This window comes from Neolamprologus brichardi, chromosome 9 (assembly GCF_056152115.1).
Source record: "Neolamprologus brichardi isolate AB-2024 chromosome 9, ASM5615211v1, whole genome shotgun sequence".
In the NCBI taxonomy this organism is placed as follows: domain Eukaryota; kingdom Metazoa; phylum Chordata; class Actinopteri; order Cichliformes; family Cichlidae; genus Neolamprologus; species Neolamprologus brichardi.
This window is the reverse complement of record NC_142112.1, coordinates 9,819,865-9,842,623: the sequence shown is the minus strand read 5'-3', so window position 1 is coordinate 9,842,623 and position 22,759 is coordinate 9,819,865. Positions and strand designations below refer to the sequence as shown.

The 22,759-nt window shown below is 46.3% G+C and overlaps 1 protein-coding gene across 2 annotated transcripts in view; it reads left to right on the top strand.

Annotated features, from left to right (window-relative positions):
- zdhhc5a (zDHHC palmitoyltransferase 5a) overlaps positions 1 to 21,913 on the top strand; it is a 34,881-nt gene extending 12,968 nt beyond the window's left edge. The window contains exons 3-12 of one of the 2 annotated variants that reach the window (XR_015719601.1): positions 5,677 to 5,798; positions 7,094 to 7,251; positions 9,999 to 10,171; positions 10,508 to 10,610; positions 10,992 to 11,083; positions 12,471 to 12,597; positions 16,947 to 17,055; positions 17,666 to 17,775; positions 19,035 to 20,296; positions 21,153 to 21,269. Coding sequence is in view for 1 of the 2 variants with exons in the window: in XM_087845884.1 (XP_087702010.1) it covers positions 5,677 to 5,798; positions 7,094 to 7,251; positions 9,999 to 10,171; positions 10,508 to 10,610; positions 10,992 to 11,083; positions 12,471 to 12,597; positions 16,947 to 17,055; positions 17,666 to 17,775; positions 19,035 to 20,149; positions 21,153 to 21,393 (2,350 nt within the window). In the remaining variant the exon portion in view is untranslated. Of the gene's footprint in view, positions 1 to 5,676; positions 5,799 to 7,093; positions 7,252 to 9,998; positions 10,172 to 10,507; positions 10,611 to 10,991; positions 11,084 to 12,470; positions 12,598 to 16,946; positions 17,056 to 17,665; positions 17,776 to 19,034; positions 20,297 to 21,152 lie in introns of both variants that reach the window. The other variant, XM_087845884.1, reaches the window with a different exon arrangement.
- The last annotated feature ends 846 nt before the right edge of the window (positions 21,914 to 22,759 follow it).

Here is a 22,759-nt window from a genome sequence, read left to right as displayed (position 1 = left end):
TCCAGCCGTACCTGAGTAATTAAGTAAAATGTGACTATCACAGCATGTAAACTGAGTGCATACCTGTAACATGTTCCAAAAAGCGTTTTGTTCTGCTTCAGTAGGATTACCAACCATTTCAGACGCTCATGCTCATGTGTTCCTCCCTAATGTTTAACATTAACCAGAGTCGCTCCTCTTCTTATGAATGTTGGGAGCACTGGTCTTTAATCTGCTTCCTGCCTGCTCTTCATTCAGGTGGTCAGTGTAAGGGGCGGGTTTAAAAATCGATTTTAGTTTGAATAAAGTGACATCGATTCATTAAATCCTGAATCGATTTTTAAATATAAATGTATTTTGTCAGAAATGCCAGAATCTCAGCTTAAAGCTCACAAAACTACGTCAACACCCGGCGAACAGCTAAAACGGGAAATGAGCGCCGGTAGTCCACGGAGTCCACACAAAGAGGTGAACACACAGCGTGGATCGTGGACACGTCGGGTGCTGAACGCAGACATCTCACAGCTTCTGATGCTGCAGGTTGAGTAACTCCGACTAAAACTGACTGAAGCAGCAGCAACAGAAGATCCAAACTACACTTCATGTTCGATGAGCATCGTCATCTCTGACTTTTGCTGTTTCGCTTCCACCAGGATAAAATCACACTTCCTGCACAGCTCTCTCTCTCTTTACTTCAAGAACAGTTTCCCGCCTCAAATCTGTTTTCTGCATTACTCTCTGCTTATTAAGCATCAGTCTACTGTTGTCAGAGAAATGTAAACTTTTAAAAATTATACCAAATTACAAACTCTGAGCTGTGTCTGTAATCAAACTCTGTAACTTTGCTCTTCTTCACGTCAGCAGCATCAGGTGATGTTTATATGCTGATTGGTGGATTTATTATCTGCTATAAAAGCCAGGCCAGGAAAATCTCCTTCATGTTTGATCCTCAGTTACTTTGACACAAACACATCTGCTGTGATGTTCACACCTCTGAAGTCTCACAGCGTCAGCTTTGTTTTTATACGTAGATATAAAAATGTGGACATGTGCCGATAAATGATCAGAATTATAATATTTCTGAATCGAATCGGGAGCTTGTGAATCAGAATTGGATCAGTTGTAGAAATCCGTGATGACGCCCAGCCCGACACTTAATCTTGTTCAATAATTAACTTTGATTCAAACCTGAGCCACAGCACGTAGCTAAATACTCCCAGTACCACAGACGATCCACTCAGAATGATTCTCACTCACTAACATATCCATGGTGGTAGGAATTAGGGCTGCCACGGTTCCTGATTTAATAGTCGACGCGTCGTTTGAAGCTTTGTAAGATCCCAAAAGACGCAGGAATAAGTAGTAGGATTTAAGAGTGTAATAACGGACTGAAACAGAAGATGGCAGCACTGCATGTACAAGGATGCCAGCTGCCGTTAAACCCCGAAGAAGAAGAAGCTGTGTCCCAGAATTCATAGCGCGGCCCAGCTCAGTTTCCAACAATGGCGGCAGCTAGTTAGTTTTAATATTACTCTTATTATTCTTTCTGGGTCACAAAATAAACGTTTAACATATTTTCAGGCGAGAATGTAGCTGTGTAAACCTCAAATATCTGCTCAGTTTATCAAGACACCACATATTTTCAAAAGCGCTCTGACGTTTTCGGAGATGTCTGTTACCCACTAGCTCGATAGCTAGCCGGGGGGTTCAATGGTCACTCGAGCCGACGAGGATTGCAGACGCCCGGCAAATCGTTTTCAAACCCCCCGTAGACTTTCGTTACTCAGGTTAAACATGATATATAAGTCACTTAGATAACTTAAAAATGTTATTGTTTGGCTTTTTTTTAGTGTTTTATTTGTTCCTGAGTAAATCGGTTTGGCTGAGATTAAAGTTATAGTTTTTACACAGCTGAATAAACGTCAAGCAGACAGCTGATTATCAGAAGTGTGAGATGCTCCAGAATTTACTCCGGTGTCCTGTTATATTTTAGATAGCAAGGAGTTTATTAAACTTCACCAAAACAATCTGCAAATTTCATTAAAATTTAATAAACTATCATCTTGTCTTTATTTTTAGTTAGCACATACCTTAAACACTTAAAGCTGTAAGCTAATGATAGTTATATAAGAGCAGATGCTGCTGGTGCAATAAGCTGTATGTTTTACGTCCAATGGATGATGATCTGACTAGTCGACTATCAAAATAATCGTTTGTGGCAGCCCTAGTAGGAATAGAGTTGGTGATGAGCAGCTTTCATGAACACAGCTGCTGGTTTACGTGTGCGTGCAGGGCGAGAACATTTCTGTGCACACGTTAATGAATGGGGCCCAGCACGCCCAGTTAGGGTTGTGCTGATGGACGCTGCGTCACAAATCATTGATGGTCAAAGTAAGCAGTGGTAGCTCGCCAGTCCAGAGCATTTTAATTTCACTGCTCCTCTAATGCATTCTACTTTTAATAATAATAATTATGAATATAACAACACTGCATTATAATGATGATGATGATAAATTCAATCTGCATTGGTACAGTTTCCTCCTGCCCAGACACACAAAACGTGTGTGTGTGTGGTAGGTACTGGTCTATCATCATCAAATAAAAGAAAGCAGAGGAAGTTTTCAGTGCTCCATTGTAGCGTGACTGTGCAGAGACACTTGTTTCACCTGTAAAAGGCTGATGGAGTCATTGGCTGCCACTGAAATGATCCCATAGCTCTAGTAGGAGTCTGAGGGCTAGCACTAGCTGCCAGTATGTATTTATTTATTTGATCCCACTGGTGGTTTTTGTCCCAAAGCTATAAACACTGTGCCATGTGCACATCATGTGCTTTGTGGAGGGTGGATAACCTCCCCTGCTACATGGTGGGAATGCTGTCGTCCACTGGTGATGCCAGAGGGGAACAAAAGGACAATGGGAGTATTGAGCAACCTCACCCCCAGTTCATTGTTGACATTAACCCCTTAAACCGCCAGGATGTTCCCAACAGGTTCACTTACCTGCCGCACACGTAATAGCAAACATTTAGGGGGGTAAGCAGACTCTAAGCCAATGCGGTTACAGACGATTCAGTGATCTTGCAAACGCCTCACTCTGGTGTGCACGTGTGTCAGGAAGTGTGAGGGAAAAAATAGTGGGTGTGTGTCCTCTGTAGGAGAAACATGAATATGTCAGATTGACGTGCGTGGGGGGGAGGGGGGGCTCATTATGGTGGTCAGTCAGCTCTGTGCATCAGATTAGTGAAGAGAAAATAGGCCAACATCTGTCACCCTGACAAAAGCTCATCATCTGGTCTGCCACTCTTTGTTCCTCCTGCTGTATTCTCTGTCATGTTGCCGTGTATGACAGTTAAAATGGAGATTGTCTTTTTCTTTTCTTTTGGGGGGGGGGGGGGTTCATTGCTTGTCTTTTTATGATCCCAGTGTCTAATAATTAACAAAACACAAAAAACGCCCCACACAAGTTCAGTTTATTGTTTGTTCATTTCTTTCAAACATGTAAACAATATACAGGTACATGTAGGAAATAAGAGAGAAAAAATACTGTACAAAAGTCAATACATTTCAATATTGCTACTGTTCTGATTCATTTACATGTTGAAAGTGAGTGGGAAGAAGTACACACTTATTTAATCCCACCCCTTTGCCATCAGTTAATATTTAGTCAGCTTCCTTACTGATATAATCTGTAATTAAAATAGTGAACATCTATCGATGGATCGATCCCTGCAGGAGCACACCAGGTGCTGTTCTGATAGATCCAAGAATAGACAAACAGTGGAAGTTAGCAGAACAGCTCCTTTATAAACATTTTCCTTAGAAAACACATCCCTGTACAGCAGAGGTGTGCAGTCCTCCAGAGCTGCTGTTCTGCAGCTTTAAATGCATCCTTGTTCTAACACCTTGTTGCCAGGCCTGTGCCAAACTTAGTCATGCTGAAGAGTCGGGCTGGGCAATATCATAGCGTTCACGGTAACATCGGTATAATGTTGGGCAATGATAAGAAAATGAAACATGGCGATAGAATATGGGTAAAACACGCATGTGCAGTGCCTTTGTTTACATACGCACATGGAGGAAAAAGCAGAATGAGAAGAGTGAAAGTGGATCGTTGAATGAAACAGATGAACCAGAACTGGTTTGTAAAAATGCTGCAGCTTCACTGGTGTGGAACTGGTTCAGCTTTCGTCCGTCAGATACACAACAAAGCACTATTTTTGGTAGCGCATGCTAGCGGGCCGTCGTTATTACCGCGTTGTTTGGAAAATACGGCGCACTTAAAATCAATCCTTTGATTTTTCTGAAAGTCGACAGAGCCCCTTATAATCCCGTGTGCCTTATGTATGAACTCTGGTTGTGTTTACTGACCTCGAAACGATTTTATGTGCACGGCGCTCGAAAATCTGTCAAATGTTTCAGTACGACTTTGCTAAGCTACGAAGCCGCACCGCTTGATGGATTGTCGGAGCATTACGGCTATCGTAGGCGGAGCCTCGCGGAGTGATACGTACTGTGCTTCAACATAATGTTACCGTATTGTGTGTGTATAACCTCTTTTTAAGTGTTGTGGATATTATACATGGTTATGCTGAGGATATGTCGGCCAGTTTCCACTGGAAACGCCTTTTGGTTAAACTGTCAGCGAGGAATTTGCATTTGCACTGTTACATTTATATATAACTTTAATGCAGATAAAAAAACAGCTGCTTGTTTAAGTGAAAACACATTGATGGGTTTTTTGCACTAATAAAGTTGTGGAGTTGTAAAGTATTTTGTCTAGTGTCAATTATATCGTCAGTTATATCGTTATTGCAAATTTTCAAATGTACATCGTGATAAATATTTTTGGTCACATCGCCCTGCTCTACTGAAGAGGTCATCCAACCATCTGATTCAGCTGTGTTGGAGTAGTGATACATTTAAAGCTGCAGGACAGCAGCTCTGGAGGACTGGAGTTGCACACCTCTGCTGTACACTGATGAGCTGCTTGAAGCTCTGCTGTGCTGCAGCAGACACACGTGGGCTTTCATTTTACCATAGTGAGAGGTTTATTGGTAATCAATACATATATACCGTGTGTGTGTGTTGTGTTACTTTTAAAGTTCATTTGTTCATACAGTCCAACCTCTATCCAATCTTCTGCTGGAATAAGGATGATCCCAATCATTCAGGATCACAAGCATCACTGTGTAGTCCTCGAAATCAACCCTGAACATTTCAGATGTTGTCCAATCCAACGAGCCCTGAAATCTCCGACACTCGTGCTGCCAAAATCTGGCTTTGGGTTAAAGGTCCTTTTCATAATACCCACTCAGGTAACACACGCTGTCTTACTCCACTGTCACAGTCCCGTATCGTTGTGCTAATTTCACACGGACCTTCATTACTTTGAACACATCAAATATTATTTCAGTATGTATTATCTGCTCCCATCTCCATCTGGAGGATCACACTGCCTCCAATGTTAACCTTTAAAGAGCTCGCTCAGTGATTGGCTTACTTTGAGTCATGTGACACGTGCAGCTTTAAGTCTGGGGGCATGTTGTTTACATATAAATTCAAAATCCTTGGTTATGAGTCTAATGGAGTAAACGTGGTGCTGCAGCTCTGCTACAAAGACTCACGTTAAACGACGCTCTGACAGTTCTGTAATGTGTTTGTTTGGACATCTCCAACGTGAGGCTTGGTCTTGTTTCAGGTGTCCGTGGCTTTCAGAGCGTTTCTCAGTGGCCATCCCCGTCTACAATGGCATCATCTTCCTCTTTGTTTTGGCTAACTTCTGTATGGCCACATTCATGGACCCTGGCATCTTCCCCCGAGGTGAGTGCATGGATGGTTGAATGAATGCCTTTAATGCTGGGTGTCACCAAACAGGTAAGTTGTGTCGAACAGGCAGGACTTGTATAAAGTGATGGATTAAAGCTGCAGACGGCAGCAGCACCTCAGCGAGGCGCGCTGCACAGGAAGCGTGCCGGGGCTCAGTCGTTGGGATGTCTTACATCCTTCTAATTTGATTTTGTCGAAAACAAAATTACATCTAAAATTCAAAAGGGCCGCCTCCCCATCATCACCACCAGGGTGTAGCTACAACTCCTGAACATAAAAGCCTCATCGTGGTGTGAGGTCTGTTCATACTAGTGAGTTCATACAGTGGAGCTGTGAAGAGTTTAGCAGCAGGCATCATGTTAGCTTGTTCATTTTAATCTCCTAATGTAAAGTAGCTTTGACACGGTTTTTAGGTTTGTGATTAGTTGTTATCATTTAGGTCATTATGGTAAACATTCAACAACAACAGCTACAAGATAAAATAATTATTATGGAACATAAACATTATGAGTTTTGGATAACGTGTTGTTAGTTACACTAAAATAAAGACTGTATAAAAACATTTTAAAACCGGCCTCACAGCTGGCTACAAAAACCGTTCGTGTTGTCCACATCTGCATCCGGGCGCCCCGTCGTCCACGCTGCTGTGTTCTGGATTTGACTCTTTATTTGGTGGGATTAGCTCTCCACACTGTGTCTCTGCTCGGATCCCCACAGTTCAGAACAGCCGTCCACCCAGTTGTCCGTGCGTTCAGTCACACGCTCTGCTTTTTTATTTAACTACAGTCCTCTGTGCTTTTAGCTAGCTGTCTCTGGCTCAGAGCAGCCTCTTATCAAAATGTGTGTTCCTAGGCAACCAGTGAATTTACATTATATTTTACATTCACTTCTGTGGTCAAAACAACATCACAAACATGTTTTTTATTTCTTTTGATCTGAGTCTGAGGTGAAAAGTGTGACATGAAATATGAGATGATGAGGTTTCAGTTTAGTCACAGGATTGTTAAAACACCACGGGGTCAGAGGGCTTTATCTGAACGGCACTGACACGGAGAGGCGACCTCTGACCCCTTCCACACGACTGGCTTGTTTAAAACTGTAAAAAAACAGCTGCTATGAAAGAGTAAATTGTTTCTACAGACTGAAACTTTCTTTGTAGTCCATCATCTGAACATGGACGCCCACGGTCAGACTCAGGTGGACTGAGCTTTGCGAGCTTTGGCACTTTCACTGCCTCGCTTTTGACCAATAGATCGTCAGTTTCAGGATTGTGTGTGTTCTCTGTGCAGCCGAGGAGGACGAGGACAAAGAAGACGATTTCCGTGCTCCACTGTACAAGACGGTGGAGATCCGAGGGATCCAGGTCAGGATGAAGTGGTGTTCAACCTGCCGCTTCTACAGGCCGCCACGCTGCTCCCACTGTTCTGTCTGCGACAACTGTGTCGAGGTGTGTTTGACTTTTTACATTTAGTCATTTATTCTTCACATGAACAGTCTCTGAATGTTGCACGCTGAGTTAGCCTGCACTGTAAACTTCACTGGCCACACACAGCCCAGTTTGATCTGAAACGTTGAATTATTGTGTGCGTCTATGGTTAGTGAACCAAAACACTCGTGCTCTGTGATTTTCACTTTCAAACCCTCGCCCGGCTGGTTTTGGCATGTGGTTATCATCAGTGTTATAAATCTTTAGATGTGTTTAGAAGATGTAACTGAAGGAAATGTCTGTTGCTCTGCAGCTGTCCTGTTAGGACGGGTGTGAACGAGTTGGACAGCCTGTAGTCATCCTTCGATTAACACAGTGCTCCAGCTCAAGAACAACCTGTAACAGGAGTTTACTGCAGTTTTGGACCTGAAAACGTTTCAGTATCTCCTCCTTACTTACACTCCTTCCACTGAGCACGTGCGTAGCCAAACTGCAGCTGATGCTAAGCCAGTGAAAATGGTCTCGATGGGCCTCTCAGGCTGCATACGTATTTGCTAATGGTTTCCACAGAATGGCTGCCTCGTGTCCATCATCAGGCAAGACAGCGGTGACGCACCTCTATCTGTTCGATGTCTCAGAGACATGACTCTAAACTCAGTGGAAAATCTTAAATGGCCTGATATGTTCACACTGCAGCCTTCTACTGCAGAGGACAAGCTGAAGATGACGATGGCACCTCTCCCGATTGCAGTTTAAATATTTAGAGGTGTCATTGTGTCAACATGACGTTTGAGTTTAAGTTCTTAAGTAACTGTGTGGGACAGAACCTGACGACGAATAGGCTTTAAAAGCCAGGAAACATTATTTGGGCCCACCGGTGTGTTGTGATGTGCTGACTACCTAAATCCACTGATCGACTCATCTCTGAGTGTCAGCTACATGTTGGCAGAGAGCTGCAGTGAAACATGCAGCCAGCAGCGTTCCACGTTAAGCCCACTGTCTCTTTCTCCAGTTACAGTGACAAACAGGAGAAAATCACACTGTCCTTAATTCAGTAAAGAACTGGTTGCCAGGCCAAAATCAAATATGGCCGACCTTGGGATTGTGTGCTTTATGTCTGTGAAGGTTCTCAGTTATCCAGCTCATCATAGTCTGTGGGAGTAACCCACCAGGAGGGATACTCAATTTTCGAGGATGCCAATGTTCACATTCTGGACAGATGGTTTGAAAGAGGAGTGAAAGAAGCATCTATGTCCACTGTGAGCGACCATCTTTGAACAGAGGCGGTGGTTTACGACACCAACTGTCGGCCATCTATAATCCAGTGTTGAGATCCCTCCCAGACGCCTGAACACCCACTCACATCCTGGGCCATCTGACCTCAGGAAATCACATGATAAGGTGGGGCCAGGTTTCACAATGAACTCACCCGAAACTCTGGCTGATTGGGACCCACACCCAGTTCCACACCTTGGCTCAGGCGATTAGAGGATCATCAGGGGGTCCTTTTGTCCCTCTGTGGGGGGAAACTCCCACCAGGTTTATATCTGGGACTCTCCACCATTTGACCTTAGAACTGAAGAAGCCTCTCGGATGAAGGTGAAACGTCTTCAAGCAACTTAAAGAAGTCCAGACACTTTTCTTTCCAAGCTCCTTAGTAGGGATGGGTATCGTTTAGGTTTTATCTGCTGCCAAACCGGTACTTTTGAAACGGTGCTTAAAGAAGGGAGAGCACAAACTTTGTCCAAAAAGCTCTCATGTTTTTATTTTTAGCAGTCTCTTTTTTTCTGCACCGTCCAGCCCCACGCACGGGGCGATCCACACTAACTCGCTGAGGGAGATTCACCACACCCGCAGTAGATGTGCTCGGTGTGAGGTCTCGCAGCAAGCTATCAAATACGGCGCATTGCTCGTCTTTTAAAAAAACGCTATGCGTCTCCAGGTGTTTCATCAGATTTGAGGTGTTACCTCCTTTGACAGTATCACAGTATCAGCTTAAAGCACTTGTTGCAGCTGCTGAGTTTGCATCTTTTGCTGTGAAGTACAGCCAGACTTTGACCGCTTCACCTTGGGCGTTTTTAATCTGTAGCTCTGCTCTAAAAGAACGTACGTACCTGGACCCGCCTACTACGCTTGCAAAGGTGAAATGATTGGCTGGAATCTAAAGTGTGTGAACTCTCAGGGGGAAAAAGCACAGAAACGTGCGCTGCTTTTCAGTCTGGTTACTACCGTTTATGTCATAAATAATGGCACCGGTACCCATCCCTACTCCTTAGTGCTCTGAGTGTGTAACCCCAGGAAATGGCATGCTGCCAGCAGACAGTCTTTACAGGGTTTCCATGATCGAACGCTGGCCGTCCGTCCCAGGCTCTGATCTTCACTGCACGTTTGTCTGAATTTATTTTAATGTTGCAGGTACAAAGGTAATCCACGTTGCTCATCTGCAGCAGTCCAGGTGTTGGATCCGTGTTTGTATCAGCAGGTGACCAAAGATCTCTGATCTCAGGACTAAACAGTTGATATTGTGACCTTCCTCTAAACATGCAGTTGTACAATATTTCAAGCCTCTTCTCTTCACATGGGAGAGTTGTAATCAGAGTATTCTGTTGAAAGTATGTCACATTCCCGACCTGCAGATGACAGTTTTGTATATCTGTTGAGGACTTAATGAGGTTAGACTGGAAAGGTGGTGCATGGAGACGATGCTTCTTCATGGCTGCATTCATATTTCCTCTGACAGTATCTTAAATGTACCCCTGACTCTGCAGGACTTCGACCATCACTGTCCGTGGGTGAACAACTGCATCGGCAGGAGAAACTACCGCTACTTCTTTCTCTTCCTGCTGTCTCTGACAGCCCACATCATGGCTGTGTTTGGCTTTGGGCTGCTCTTCATCCTCTACCATCGGCAGAACATTGACCGCCTGCACGCCATTGTCACGTATCCTTTCATGTCCCGTGGATCTGGTACTCCAATCTGGTTTTACATTGCTGAGTTACTGTCAAGTTGTTTAAATGAGGCACTCGTGGGAAGATTTCAAGCTTTCTAAGAAAAGAGTGGTCCAACCCCACCCAATCAAATCTTTGAATGAGAATAACGATGTAAACGCATGAATCTGCATAAACTGGCCCAGGACAAGAGTACATCCTGGCTTTGCTCTCCCCACACACACCTGCTGTCATGGTGTCACGTCCATCACTGCTCTCCATAGGCCTTGATCTGTTGAATGTACTGTTTGAGATGCTAAGGTCCTTGACCCCCCACCCGTGCTCTCAGGCTCGCTGTAATGTGTGTCGCAGGCCTGTTCTTCATCCCTGTCGCTGGCCTCACTGGCTTCCACATCGTCCTTGTGGCTCGAGGCCGGACGACCAACGAACAAGTAAGTAGAAGTCAGTGTTCCACACATGTACACCAGGAACCAGGAGTTAGCTCAATCAGCTCAGGTCAGTGTTATTTATATAGTAATAATAATAATATACACTTTATATTAGGTAGAGATCACAGACAGAGAACCCCAAATATCAGACAACCCCACGGTGACAGGGGGAAGGAAAAACGTGGCCCTTCCACTGTGCACTGTGGCACAGGGAAGGATGTTTGTTTTCCTGGCAGAGACGGTGGTTATCCTTCAAACGGTCCTCACATCCTACTGAATGCATTAATCTGAAAGTGGATACAGGTTAACAGCCATTTAACCCCGCCCCCCCTCCCCGCATTGTTATATTCTCCATGTAAGTTTTTGTGACGTGTCTGTCTCCAGGTAACGGGGAAGTTCAGAGGAGGTGTTAACCCTTTCACCAATGGCTGTTGGAAGAATGTCTCTCATGTCCTCTGCAGCTCACAGGCACCCAGGTCCGTTCTTTGTTTCCCTTTTTATTTATGTCGTGAGCATTACCCTGTAGCTCATCACACTTCCTGTTTTTAAAATGAATCTCTTAAAACTTGCCACTGAATAGTGTAATAACAGAAACAGCTGTTGAGAAACTAAACAATCTGTGAGTTGTTGCTTTGGTGTTAGTGTTGAAAGCTAAAGTGATCAGATGTAGGATTAAGAAGAATTTGGATTTGATACTAATCATTAGCACTGTGCTGTATTTAAGAGAACGCACTATATATTAGGGCTGCAACGATACTCGTATCGATATTGAACGTTCGATACAGTGCTTTCGGTTCGGTATGCATATGTATGAACAATACAACATTTTTAATTTATTTTATCAACTTTCCTTCTGACGGTGCTGTCTGTGTTGAGCGCTCAGTGGATCTGCGCTCGACAGTGCAGCCTAGGCGGAGTAGTCGAACGCAGATTCACTGAGCGCAGCGCAAGCTAGCAAGACAGAAGCTAAGCTCGTTGCAACATGGCAAATTGAACCTCCCCCACCCTCATTCAGATCTGGCGTTTGGAACTATTTTGGTTTTCATGTGACGTATGACCCTGAAGGTAAGCCCGTCATGGACAAAAGTAAAACAGTATGTTGGATGTGCCAGCAATGCTCAATTACATTGGTGGGAACTAGTGCGTTAGCGCAGTTAGCTCGTTAACGTGTTGACGCTGTCCAGCCCCACGCACGGGGCGATCCGCGGTAGCTCGTTAACGGAGATTTGCCGTGTTGTGGCGTTAACGTCATTTCAGATTAACGCTGACAGCACTAGTGGGAACACAACAAATATGACTGCACATTTACTCTGACATCATCCTCGTGCAAAGACAAGTGGAAGCAGACAAAAACAACAAGCACGCATGCTACAAACGTTACCCGAGTCATTTAGACAGCCGTTAGCACATGATTCTCCTTATGGGGACCTGATATGTTTAATATGCTGCTGAGAATATAGCCCAGAAGAAGCGTATAGTATAGCTTTTATTTTGGAAAGAGCCATTTCTCTGTAATAAACTCTCTTTTCCAAAGATGAGTGATTTCTCCATCAGATAGATTTATTATTACTTTGTTGTTTCAGCAACATTAAATTTAAAAACTGTACTTTTGAGTTAAAATATATATTTATAATTTTAATAAATGACAAATTAAAAAGGCATGAACATTTTTTTGTATTGAAAAAATATCAAACCGTGACACCAAAGTATCGAACCGAACCGTGAATTTTGTGTATCGTTGCACCCCTACTATATTTGTATATAATGAATGAAGTGTGCTGCTCACTTGATGTGTCACTACATTGGAAATGTCTTGGACTATTTAATAGTGGGAGGAGTTACTGATGTGAATGCTCTCTGCAGGTATCTGGGCAGGAAAAAGTGTGCACAGAGTGTGAGTCTGCAGCCTCCTTTTCTTCGGCCACAGCTGACAGAGGCCCAGCTGGCTGCAAAGATACTGGACAATGGCATACAGGGAGATCTGCACAGGGTAAGAGGTGCAGGAGGGGGGCTCGTGAAGCTTTACTAAAGTGCCACAAACTGTGCTGTGCTGGCTGCTTCAGCCTGCCGGTAATAAACAAGTGTTATGCAAGGGAGCTGTGCTCCTCATTCAAATCTGCACTTGATAAGTTTGCATATAGGCAGGTCCAGATGGCAGCGAGAGCTTTAAAAGCTGTTTGAAATTCAACAGGCAGAAATCCTGTAAGGTCACAGCAGTAAAAACACAACCACATCCATCAGGCAGCGTGCTGCAGAGCTACGGATGCAAAAGCGGGATCGTATTTATTGAGTTTGGTTTTTATTGTTTGCTGCACCTTTTTCTTGGTGTCGTTTGTATTTTATCTTGTTTTTGTTTAGTTTTTTTGTTGCTGTATTAAACTGCTAAAGACCTGCAAGTATTTCACTTGTTAGGAAATGGATGGAATAATTTGTTCTAGTCGCAGGTCGATGATTGATTTTGTAATCGTATGTAAACGTATATCAGAGCTGTGGCCATGGCCACCTGGGAGACCAAAACATACAGCGAGGGGGTGCTGAGGATGTCTGACAGATGCCCCAGTCAGCAAGATCTTCAGCTTACACCTCAGGCAGAGGTTCACCTCAGGGAGGTTGGAGACGCTGAGTCCGAGTGGACCATGCTCCACACCTCCATTGCTTAGGCTACTGAAAGGAATGGCGCCTGCACGATCCTCGGTGCTTCTCGTGGCGGCAGCCCCAGAACCAGATGGTGAATACTGGAGGTGAAGTGAGCCGTCGGGCTGAAGGAGGAATCTTATTGGCAGTCCACAGGCAGCTGACGGGTACTGGCAGGCCAAGTGGAGTGTGGTAGTGGCTGAAGCCATTCAACATTGTCACAGACTGTCTTCATAGTTTTATAGAGTGTCTGAGCATAGTCAGTGTTGGCTGCAAGATTTTATCTTTGCTTTTTGCGGAGGATGAGGTGCTTTTGGCCTCCTTTGACCTCCAGTTTGACTGGAGTAGTTTGTTGCTGAGTGTAAAGTGGAGGGAATGACAACAGGAACCTCCAAGACCAAGTCCATGGTTCTCAGCCACAACAGACGGGAATGCCCACTCCGGGTCAGGGATGAGTTACTGCCCCAAGTGGAGGAGTTCAAGTATCTCGAGTCCACGAGTGAGGGGGGAGTGCATGCAAGACTTACAGACAGATTGGGGCGGTGTCCTCAGTGATGGAGATGCTGCACAAATCTGTTGTGGTGAAGCGAGAGATGAGCATGAAAGGGAAGCTGCCAATTTACCACAGCCTCTGTTTAGTGACCGAAAGAATGAGGTTGTGGATCAGAGTCAGCAATTAGTTTCTCTTCAAGGCTACGTCCACACGTACCCGGCGTAAACGGCATTGTCGGTCACTGACAACCAGTGTTGGGACTAACGCGTTATTAAGTAACGCGTTACAGTAACTACGTTATTATGGTGGTAACGAGCACGGTAACTAGTTATTATGCCAAAATCAGGAACGCGTTAGTCGTTACTGGGATTTAGATAGGGTCGTTACTCGTTACTTCGTGTGGTGGCTATCGCGGAGCTTCCACAGATTCTGTAACATTAGCAAGTGGTGGAGGCAGCAGGTGGAGGAGGGAAAGGGGAGGCAGGAGGAGCAGAGACCCGAGGCGGCCGCCGGTCCAAGTGTGAACTGAACTTCAGGTAAGAAGTTATGACCTGCAGTCTATCTGGGTCAGATATAAACAAGTTTAGGTGGAGTTTATTTTCGTTATTCTGACTTTTTCCATACTGCGTATTAGCTATGTCTGTGAAGGTTCTCAGTCATCCAGGTCATCGTAGTCAAAGGAGCTTGCAAAGAAAAGCGTCTGGACTTCTTTAAGTTACTTGAAGACGTTTCACCTCTCATCCAAGAGGCTTCTTCAGTTCTAAGGTCAAATGGTGGGGAGTCCCAGATATAAACCTAGTGGGAGTTTCCCCCCACAGAGGGACAAAAGGACCCCCTGATGATCCTCTAATCGCCTGAGCCAAGGTGTGGAACTGGGTGTGAGTCCCAATCAGCCAGAGTTTCGGGTAAGTTCATTGTGAAACCTGGCCCCACCTTATCATGCGAATTCCTGAGGTCAGATGGCCCAGGGTGTGAGTGGGCATTAAGGCTCAGTGTGCCTTAATGCCTTAATGTAGGTGGCACAGTGCACTTGTGGCAAGTAAGCAAGCTAGAAGACTGGCAAAGTTATGGAAGCAACACATTAACAAGAGAATTCTGAGTAAAACCAAAGTTACTTTCCCTAGTAACTAGTTACTTTGAAAGTAACGAGTAACTTGAAGTAACTGAGTTACTTTTGATAGAAGTAACCAGTAATGTAACTAAGTTACTATTTTAAAGTAACTTACCCAACACTGCTGACAACGGAGATTTCTAAAAACTCCGGCCAGGGTGGAGATTTTCGAAAACTCAGTTTTTGCATTTACGTGTGGACGAGAAAAACGCAGAAAACGCAGCGTCAAAGGTGTGCGCCTTTTTTGACGTCACACTGTGCGCCACGTTATTGTTTCAGTGAAATGAATTTCTACAATACTGTTACTGTTAATTGTTCTCTCTGCAGTGTTTAAATGCTTACATATACACACACAGTTACTGTCCCTCCACACATACGACTCGGTTCTGCTTCTATGCCCCAGCTTTGTTTACTTTTTCCCACCGAGGCTTCTAGACTTCTGATTGGCCAACATTTCTGCACGGTTAGGAATATAGCGCCACCTGCTGCTTTGGCATGTTCCTAGCAGCGTTTTCCTTCACTTCTGCCTTTACGTGTGGACGGGATTATTTTTTAAAACGAAAACGGAAAATCTCCGTTTTCAAAAATACCCGTGTACGTGTGGACATAGCCAGAGAGTCGCTGCTCCTCTATATGGAAAGGAGGCAGCTGAGGTTATTCGGACTTCTGACTAGGATGCCTCCTAGGTGAGGTATTCCAGGCATGTCCTACTAAGAGGCCTTGCTGTAGAGAACATATCACTTGGCTGGCTTGGAAACATCTCAGTGTCCCCCTGGATGAGTAGAGGAGGTGGCTGGTGAGGGACTGTTGCCCCGTGACCCAAACCCGGATAAGCAGCAGGAGATAGATCATTTGTTCTTTCACGTAGTCTTTGACCTTTGGCTCTGCCTGTGTTACAGTCAGGAACATTTTCATTTAAGTTGCACATGGACTTTACATAAAGTTTCTTACAGCCTCACACCTACGGATGGGTATTGATAAGATTTTCACGATTCGATTCTTTATCGATTCTTTTTTTAAAAAGGAGAACACTAAGGTCGATTAGTTTAGAACTTTGTTTTATATCTTCTCTTTGAACAAGACAGACATTTAGGAGTAACATGGCCTTACAAACCCAACAGTGAGATCTTCAGAGATCCAGCCTACGGCTCTTCAATGGGGTGTCACAGGGTCCCCGGGGAAAAATTGTAAATGTAAAATAATAAAATAAATATTCTTCTGTAGCAATAACAAAGTATAACATAAATTATTCTGTAGCAATTACACAAGAATATCCAGTAATGTCCCTGCCTACAATTAAACACATTCACTTACTGAAAATCATCTGCTGTGGCAAACGGCTGCAAGCCTTTGACCACAAACTGAGTCTCTGCTCGGTGGCATTCGTCTATCCTGCCTGAAAGGAGACGCTACGGTAGACTGCAGCGAGAACTGCCAGCATCTGAGCCAGACTCTGTCTCATCATGGTCACCTAAACGCACAGTAACGGCAGGTTTGTAATGAGGCAGATCGCGCTAACATAATCTGCACTGTTAGTTGATTATTTACCTGCAGCATTAACGTGAGAGGACGTGCAAACGTTACCGCTGCTGCTGGGCTGAGATTCACGAGTCCGGAATTAAAAACACGACATTTATTTAAGGTCATCGTGTGTTTGTGAGCAAATGCTTTTGTATATTCGTAGTGTTTCCTCCCTTAAATGAAATATCTACTTTGCAAGTATTGCAAGTTGTCCTGTTGTCATCCGTTCTCGTAAAGTATGACCAAACTTTTGAGCGTTTGAGCCGCCATGTTTCCTGCCAGGTAAATGACGCTCTGCAACGTGGTGACGTCATTCGGGGCGACTGGAATCGATAAGGGAATCGTTTGCAAAAATGGCAAACAATTCCAAGGAACTGAAACGGTGGGAACCGGTTCTCAACAAGAACCGGGTTTCAATACCCATCCCTACTCACACCACCCAGCAAAAGTCCCTCTGGGTCTGACTCCAGGCTTCTTTCTACTTTTCTGTTCGGATTTGGTTACAACATGTCTGTATTTCACCAACAGATGTGTAATTCTGTCACTTTCTATCTCTAATTCTTGCGTTTCTTCTTTCTAGTCAAAGTCCAGTCTGGAAATGATGGAGAGCCAGTCCTGTGACGCTGAGCCACCACCACCTCCTAAACCAGAGCTCCGCTACCCAGGAATTACCAGAGGAAACACAGAGGGTGATTTGTTCTTACTCTACTGCTGCAGTTTGTCTGCTTCCTGTTCAACATATAGTTGCATATGAGGTTTGAGAACCCGCGCTCAAAGGATTTAATATTTATCCTCATCGGGAGTTAAAATGCTGAATAAGCAAAAATGCCCAATGAGTTTGACCCAAAGATCAAATCCATCAAAGCTCCTCAGGCTTTGTGTTGCACACTGAAGGTTCAGCTGAATCCTTGTGAACAGTGTCAGCCGACGTCACAGCATCTCTGTAAATGAACAGAAGGTTAAAAACAAGCGGAGAAGGATCCTGAACGCACCTCAAGAAGACCTCACACACCTCTGATCTAAGAATATTGGACAACGTTTCAAAGCAGTGCATGCAGGACACCCCAAGAGCTTTTGCAGAAGGATGGACTCACAAAACCTGAATGACTCGTAGCTGTCAGAAGAAGCTGTGCTAGCATGAGTCATGCAGGCTGTCCAAACATAAAACTCATCTGTGAGCGTGTTGGAAACGTTGCATCTCTGCATTCACTCACTTACAGCTCTGCTATGCTAATGGTGCTCAGTGCACATGAAGGAGATGCTGTGCTCATTGTGTTTGTTTCTCTTTCCACCCTCCAGAGTGCAGTCTGCTGAATAAGGCCCCTCCCACTCCCACTATGTACAAATACAGGCCCACGTACAGCCCCGGCAAGAACCACACGGCGCTCACACACGCTTACGCCAACCAGGTAACGCACGCACAAGAGTATGTGCTACGTGTCAGGTTGGACTGGTCCCTGCTTCTGCTTCTTTGATCGTTTTCTAACATCTCCATTTCTGTTTTGGTTTTATTTTGGTTTCTCCTTTTGATTTCCTGTCGGCCATCTTGGTTTGGTTTCTCAGTGGCTTTCTGTTGATCAGTAAGTGATTGTGCTGAAAGCAGTTTCCTCCTCTTATCTTCCTTTTAACTCGGTTTCCTGTCTCCTTCTGTTTGCACTGACGTGGCTGAAATACTGAATGAACCCACTGAAAACAGACTTCCTGTCTCAGCAGCGTTCTTTGAGATGTGAACGTGAAGCAGGACGGGTTCTGCTCAGTATTTGTGCCCACGTCTGGTCCATATCACTCCTCCGTTTGTTTTCTTTTAGTTCTTCCTGGTTAGATTTGTGCCTTGCAGCCCTTTTCCATTACCCGGGGTTCCAAGTGATCTGAAAATGTGATGTCAGCAGACCGCATGCCAACGATTGGCCAGTCAGAGAGAAACTCCCACCATTTTTAAAGCACAGCAGTGGGCAGAGTGTGACACAAAGCCACACTTTGAGCCTCGACGTGTTCATGTCGCATACAAATGACATCACAAGATCTATACCGACCCCCCGCACGTCGGGCGGCAGTCGTAACAGTTGGAGTCACATCGACGTGATCCAAGTAGGGACTAATGGAAAAGGGCTTTGAGTGAGTGTGGTTGTAGCTCTGTACGATTCCTCTTTAGTGTTTAAACATCAGTGTAAATGCAGCGGACGCCATCATTTCACAATCTCAGAGACGATCATGGAAGACTGACTGACATGTTACTGAAAAGAGCGCAGGAAGCTCCAAACACAGGGCACAATCCAGAAAGTGTGATGAACACTGGCATCATTATAATTAACATTATGATGATGGAGCTGTCGCCAGGTTCATCTTCATCAGGGTTGTACAAAGAGCAGTTTGGTAAATGGGCTGGTTCTGGGCTTTTCACTCTATTTGAGCACTTAGCGCACTCTCAACCTAACATGCACACACACTCTGATGGGGGATACTTGTGAAAGCACAGCCAACCACCGGCCTCCTGCTTAGATGACCCACCCCTGACCAATCACCGTTAGTTAGGCTGTTGTGTCAGGCTGTCTCCACTAGAGTGCAGTATGACTTTAATCTTCACGTGCTCAGCTTCTTCTTGTTTCTCTTTCCTCCCTCCGCCTCCCTTCACCTCCCCTCTCTCTCCTCTTCCCTCTGGCTCCTCCAGTTAAGTCGAGGGGAGAGCGTCGGCAGCGCCAGGGACTCGTCCTCCTCCACCTCTTCCCTCCTCCAGGCCAGCCAGCAGCCTGGTTTCCGCTCGCAGCCCAGCCTGGATCGGAGGGAAACGTCGTCTGAAAGAGTGGGAGGGGGAGGAGGAGGGGAGAGGAGGGAGGTGGGGCGAGAGGGGGGAGGAGGAGGGGGCATTCCTGGCTATTCTCTGGGCGGGCGCTCCTACCCCTCCTTCTCTGACCCCACCGTCCTGTCTGGAGTGGCGTCGCGATCTTCCAGCTCCACGCACACCTCAGCGGGCACCGTCCACGTCTCAGAGGCCACCACCACCTCCGCCAGCTTCAAGAGCTTAGCCAATCAGACGCCCCCGCCCCACCACCCGTCTCGCAACGGGAGCCTGTCTTACGACAGCTTGCTAGCAGGCGGCGATGAGTTTGACAAAGGAGTGGGCGTGAGCTCGGCGGCCCCTGACGTCTCCGGCGGGAGACCCTGCACGCCAGCGGCGGGTGGTGGCTACAGCTCCCCCTTCCTGTCGTCACAGCAGAGAGAGGCTGAGATGCAGTCCCAGTCCACCCAGTCACCCCACCACCACCACCGTTCCTCTCACCACCACCACCCCTTCCTCCATCACTCCTCATCCTCCACGTCTTCCTCCCCGCCGCCTCCACCAGAGAGGGAGCGCCTGCTGGGCGAGCCCCACCTACCTGCAGTGCCTGCCGGTCAAACCTCCTCTGCCCCACCGCCCCCACACCACCACCACCACCATCACCACCACCACCACCATTCCCACCACCACCATCATCACTCCTCGTCCTCTTCCTCCACCTCTCGTCCTCCACGCTTTGCTGCCCCTCACGCAGGGCCCCACCACGCCTACCCCTATCGCACCCGCTCGACCGACACGCCTCTGGGCTCCTCCTCCACCACGCACCCTCCCCGCTCCCCACACCCCCCACCTCTGGGCAAGTCGCTCTCCTATTCAAGCGCAGCCGCCGCCGAAATGCAGTACCGGCTGGTCCGCAAGGCCTCGGCGTCGGCCGGAGCCAACGCAGCGGGGGTAGGAGGAGGAGGTGGAGGAGGAGGGATGGGAGGAGGAGGAATCCAAGTGCCGAAGTGAGTATGAGTTTGAGCTTTTGTCGGGACGATTGGTTTGACACTGGCCTGCTCGCCTGAAACCTGACTACCTGATTGACTGCTCCTCCTGCTCCTGCTCCTCCTCTTCCCTTCTCTCTTCCTCCTCCTCATCCTGCCAGACTTCCTGTGAGTTTCTCATTCTTCTCCCTTTGCTTCCATCCATCTGTTGTGCGTTGTTTGTTGTCTTGTGCGTTATTGCTGTTTGGTCACCATGATTTGACGTGATGATGATTTTAATCAAACTGAGGAGCCCGGTGTTTGTCTCGAGCTTTTTACTGCTCCTCTCCTCGGTTTAACCACACAGGAAGTGGAATCTGAAGGAGAAACTTTTCCTCCCACAATCCTGAAGAGAGAGCAGCAGCACAGTGTTGCTGTTAAACTGAGGCTCAGTCTGACTGTTGCATGACGACGTTTTCAGTTTGTCTCTCATTCCTGTTCTTTTCCGTCCTGCTCGCTGTGTTGTGTACACGTCCTCCACCCCTGTATATCAAGGTGTTTCTGTACCTGTACGATTATTAAAGGAAAGTGAAAAGCATGATTCACCGTTCATAAACTACTGACCTCTATAGCACTATGCTAAAGCTAGCTTTGGTTTGGGTTGACCTGATGTGAACTCTAGCATCGACATGGCTGAGGGTAGCACCGCCCACCGCCAGTATTTTCATACACAGGACCAATCGGCGTAAACACTTTTTATTGTCACCATCAGTAACGCAACAGCCCAGCTGTGTGTCCATGTTCCCTCTGGAACAACGCACGCCGTAACTACGTCCACTCTGACTCGCCAAATTCTTTCTCACCGATCAAAGCGATCCAATCGCTCCTTCATCTCCAATGTTCAACATCAAATGTGTTCAGATCTAAATGTAGTAAACGTAGCCGAGCTTCAGTGATAACATTAGCAGCAGAGCTAACATGGCTAACACGCTGCAGCCCGCAGCTTCCAGTAAAATTCTTCTTTTCTGTCTTTTCCTAAAATCAGGGATGAGCTGATGCAGATGAAATCTCTGAGTCGGATTAATGGAGGTCAGCCCTTCTCCTCAACTTCCACCTCCTCCTGCTCCGCCCCTTCCTCTCCCTGTCACCCAGTCAACACGGCCGCCCCGCCCAGAGCAGCCTGTCCCAGCCCAGCGCTGATGCTGAGTCCTGCCCACAAGCCCCAAGGCAGCGGGGTGAAGAAGGTGACGGGTGTCGGGGGCACCACCTATGAGATTTCAGTCTGACTGGCAGTCAGCCTCCAGCTCCAGGACCAGTGGGACAAAGTGGACGTAGCACTACGTCTTTATGCCCGCTAAGGAACAAGTTCAGATTTTACCCAAAAAAACAGCTTCCTGCTGTGGACCTGGACCTTACTCCTCATTGGCTGTGTGACTGAGCAGCCCCTCCAATAGAAACCTGGTAAAGTGCGCTAGAAAAGACTAGTTCTTGGTCCAAACAGACCCCACGCTGCTCACTTCTGCTGAGGTCTGTGTGTGGCATTGTAAAGCATAGCAGCGAAAAGGCGTTAGCACTGCCAGGGATGGGGGCTGGATCCCCGGGGGTCCGCTCCGGAACAGGTCTGGACTCGAGCTGAGTTTACCTGATGTTGGTTGTCTCCCTCTTTTTTAGACCTCATCATTTTCACACTTGTATTTAGATCATGAAACTGTGGAACCCAGAGGGCTGCCCTTAGGACAGGTGATGAGTCACACCGGGGGGGGGGCAGGTAAAGCATGCTTTTACCTGCAGCGTCCACCTGAGGGAGCACAGTCAGGTGGACGCTGCAGGTAAAGGCATGCTTTTACCTGCAGCGTCCACCTGATGGAGCACAGTCAGGTGGACGCTGCAGGTAAAGCATGCTTTTACCTGCAGCGTCCACCTGAGGGAGCACAGTCAGGTGGACGCTGCAGGTAAAGGCATGCTTTTACCTGCAGCGTCCACCTGAGGGAGCACAGTCAGGTGGACGCTGCAGGTAAAGCATGCTTTTACCTGCAGCGTCCACCTGATGGAGCACAATCAGGTGGCACTGGACCACAGGTGTGTGTGTGCGTGTGTGTAATCCTGAAACCAGTCAAAGGGAGCTGTTGGCGGCTCTGTACCTTTCTGCTTCGATGACGATGAACTCTGAGTTCATTCCTGATGGAGAAAAGAACCGTGTAAGATCTGAGGGGGAACGAGCTTCTTCCTCTGCTTCATTTGTCGATTTATTCCTAGATGTGAATATGATTCCATGTTTGTACAGGATGTGTTTTTAAATGTGGTTTCCTGTTTTTTAAAAAAATAAAAAGTGGACTGCAGCATGCACTACTCCAACACGCCCCTGTAGGCCGCCATGTTTGGCTGCAGACGCACAGGTCATTCCATCTGAAATCATCACATTTGATTGGCTTAAAAATGGTTTAAAATGGGACACGTGTGCTGATTGGAAACGCAATCTGCAAATAATCATGTGGATATTTTGTTTAAAGCAAAGGCCCATCCGTCAGTGTTTGAACGTGAATCCAAAGCGTCTAAAGAAAACCGTCTGACCATGAAACTGAATCAGGATCAGTCTTTACCGTCAGCTACTGCACAAATAAACTGGACTGAGCTGAAACACCAGGAAGCTCT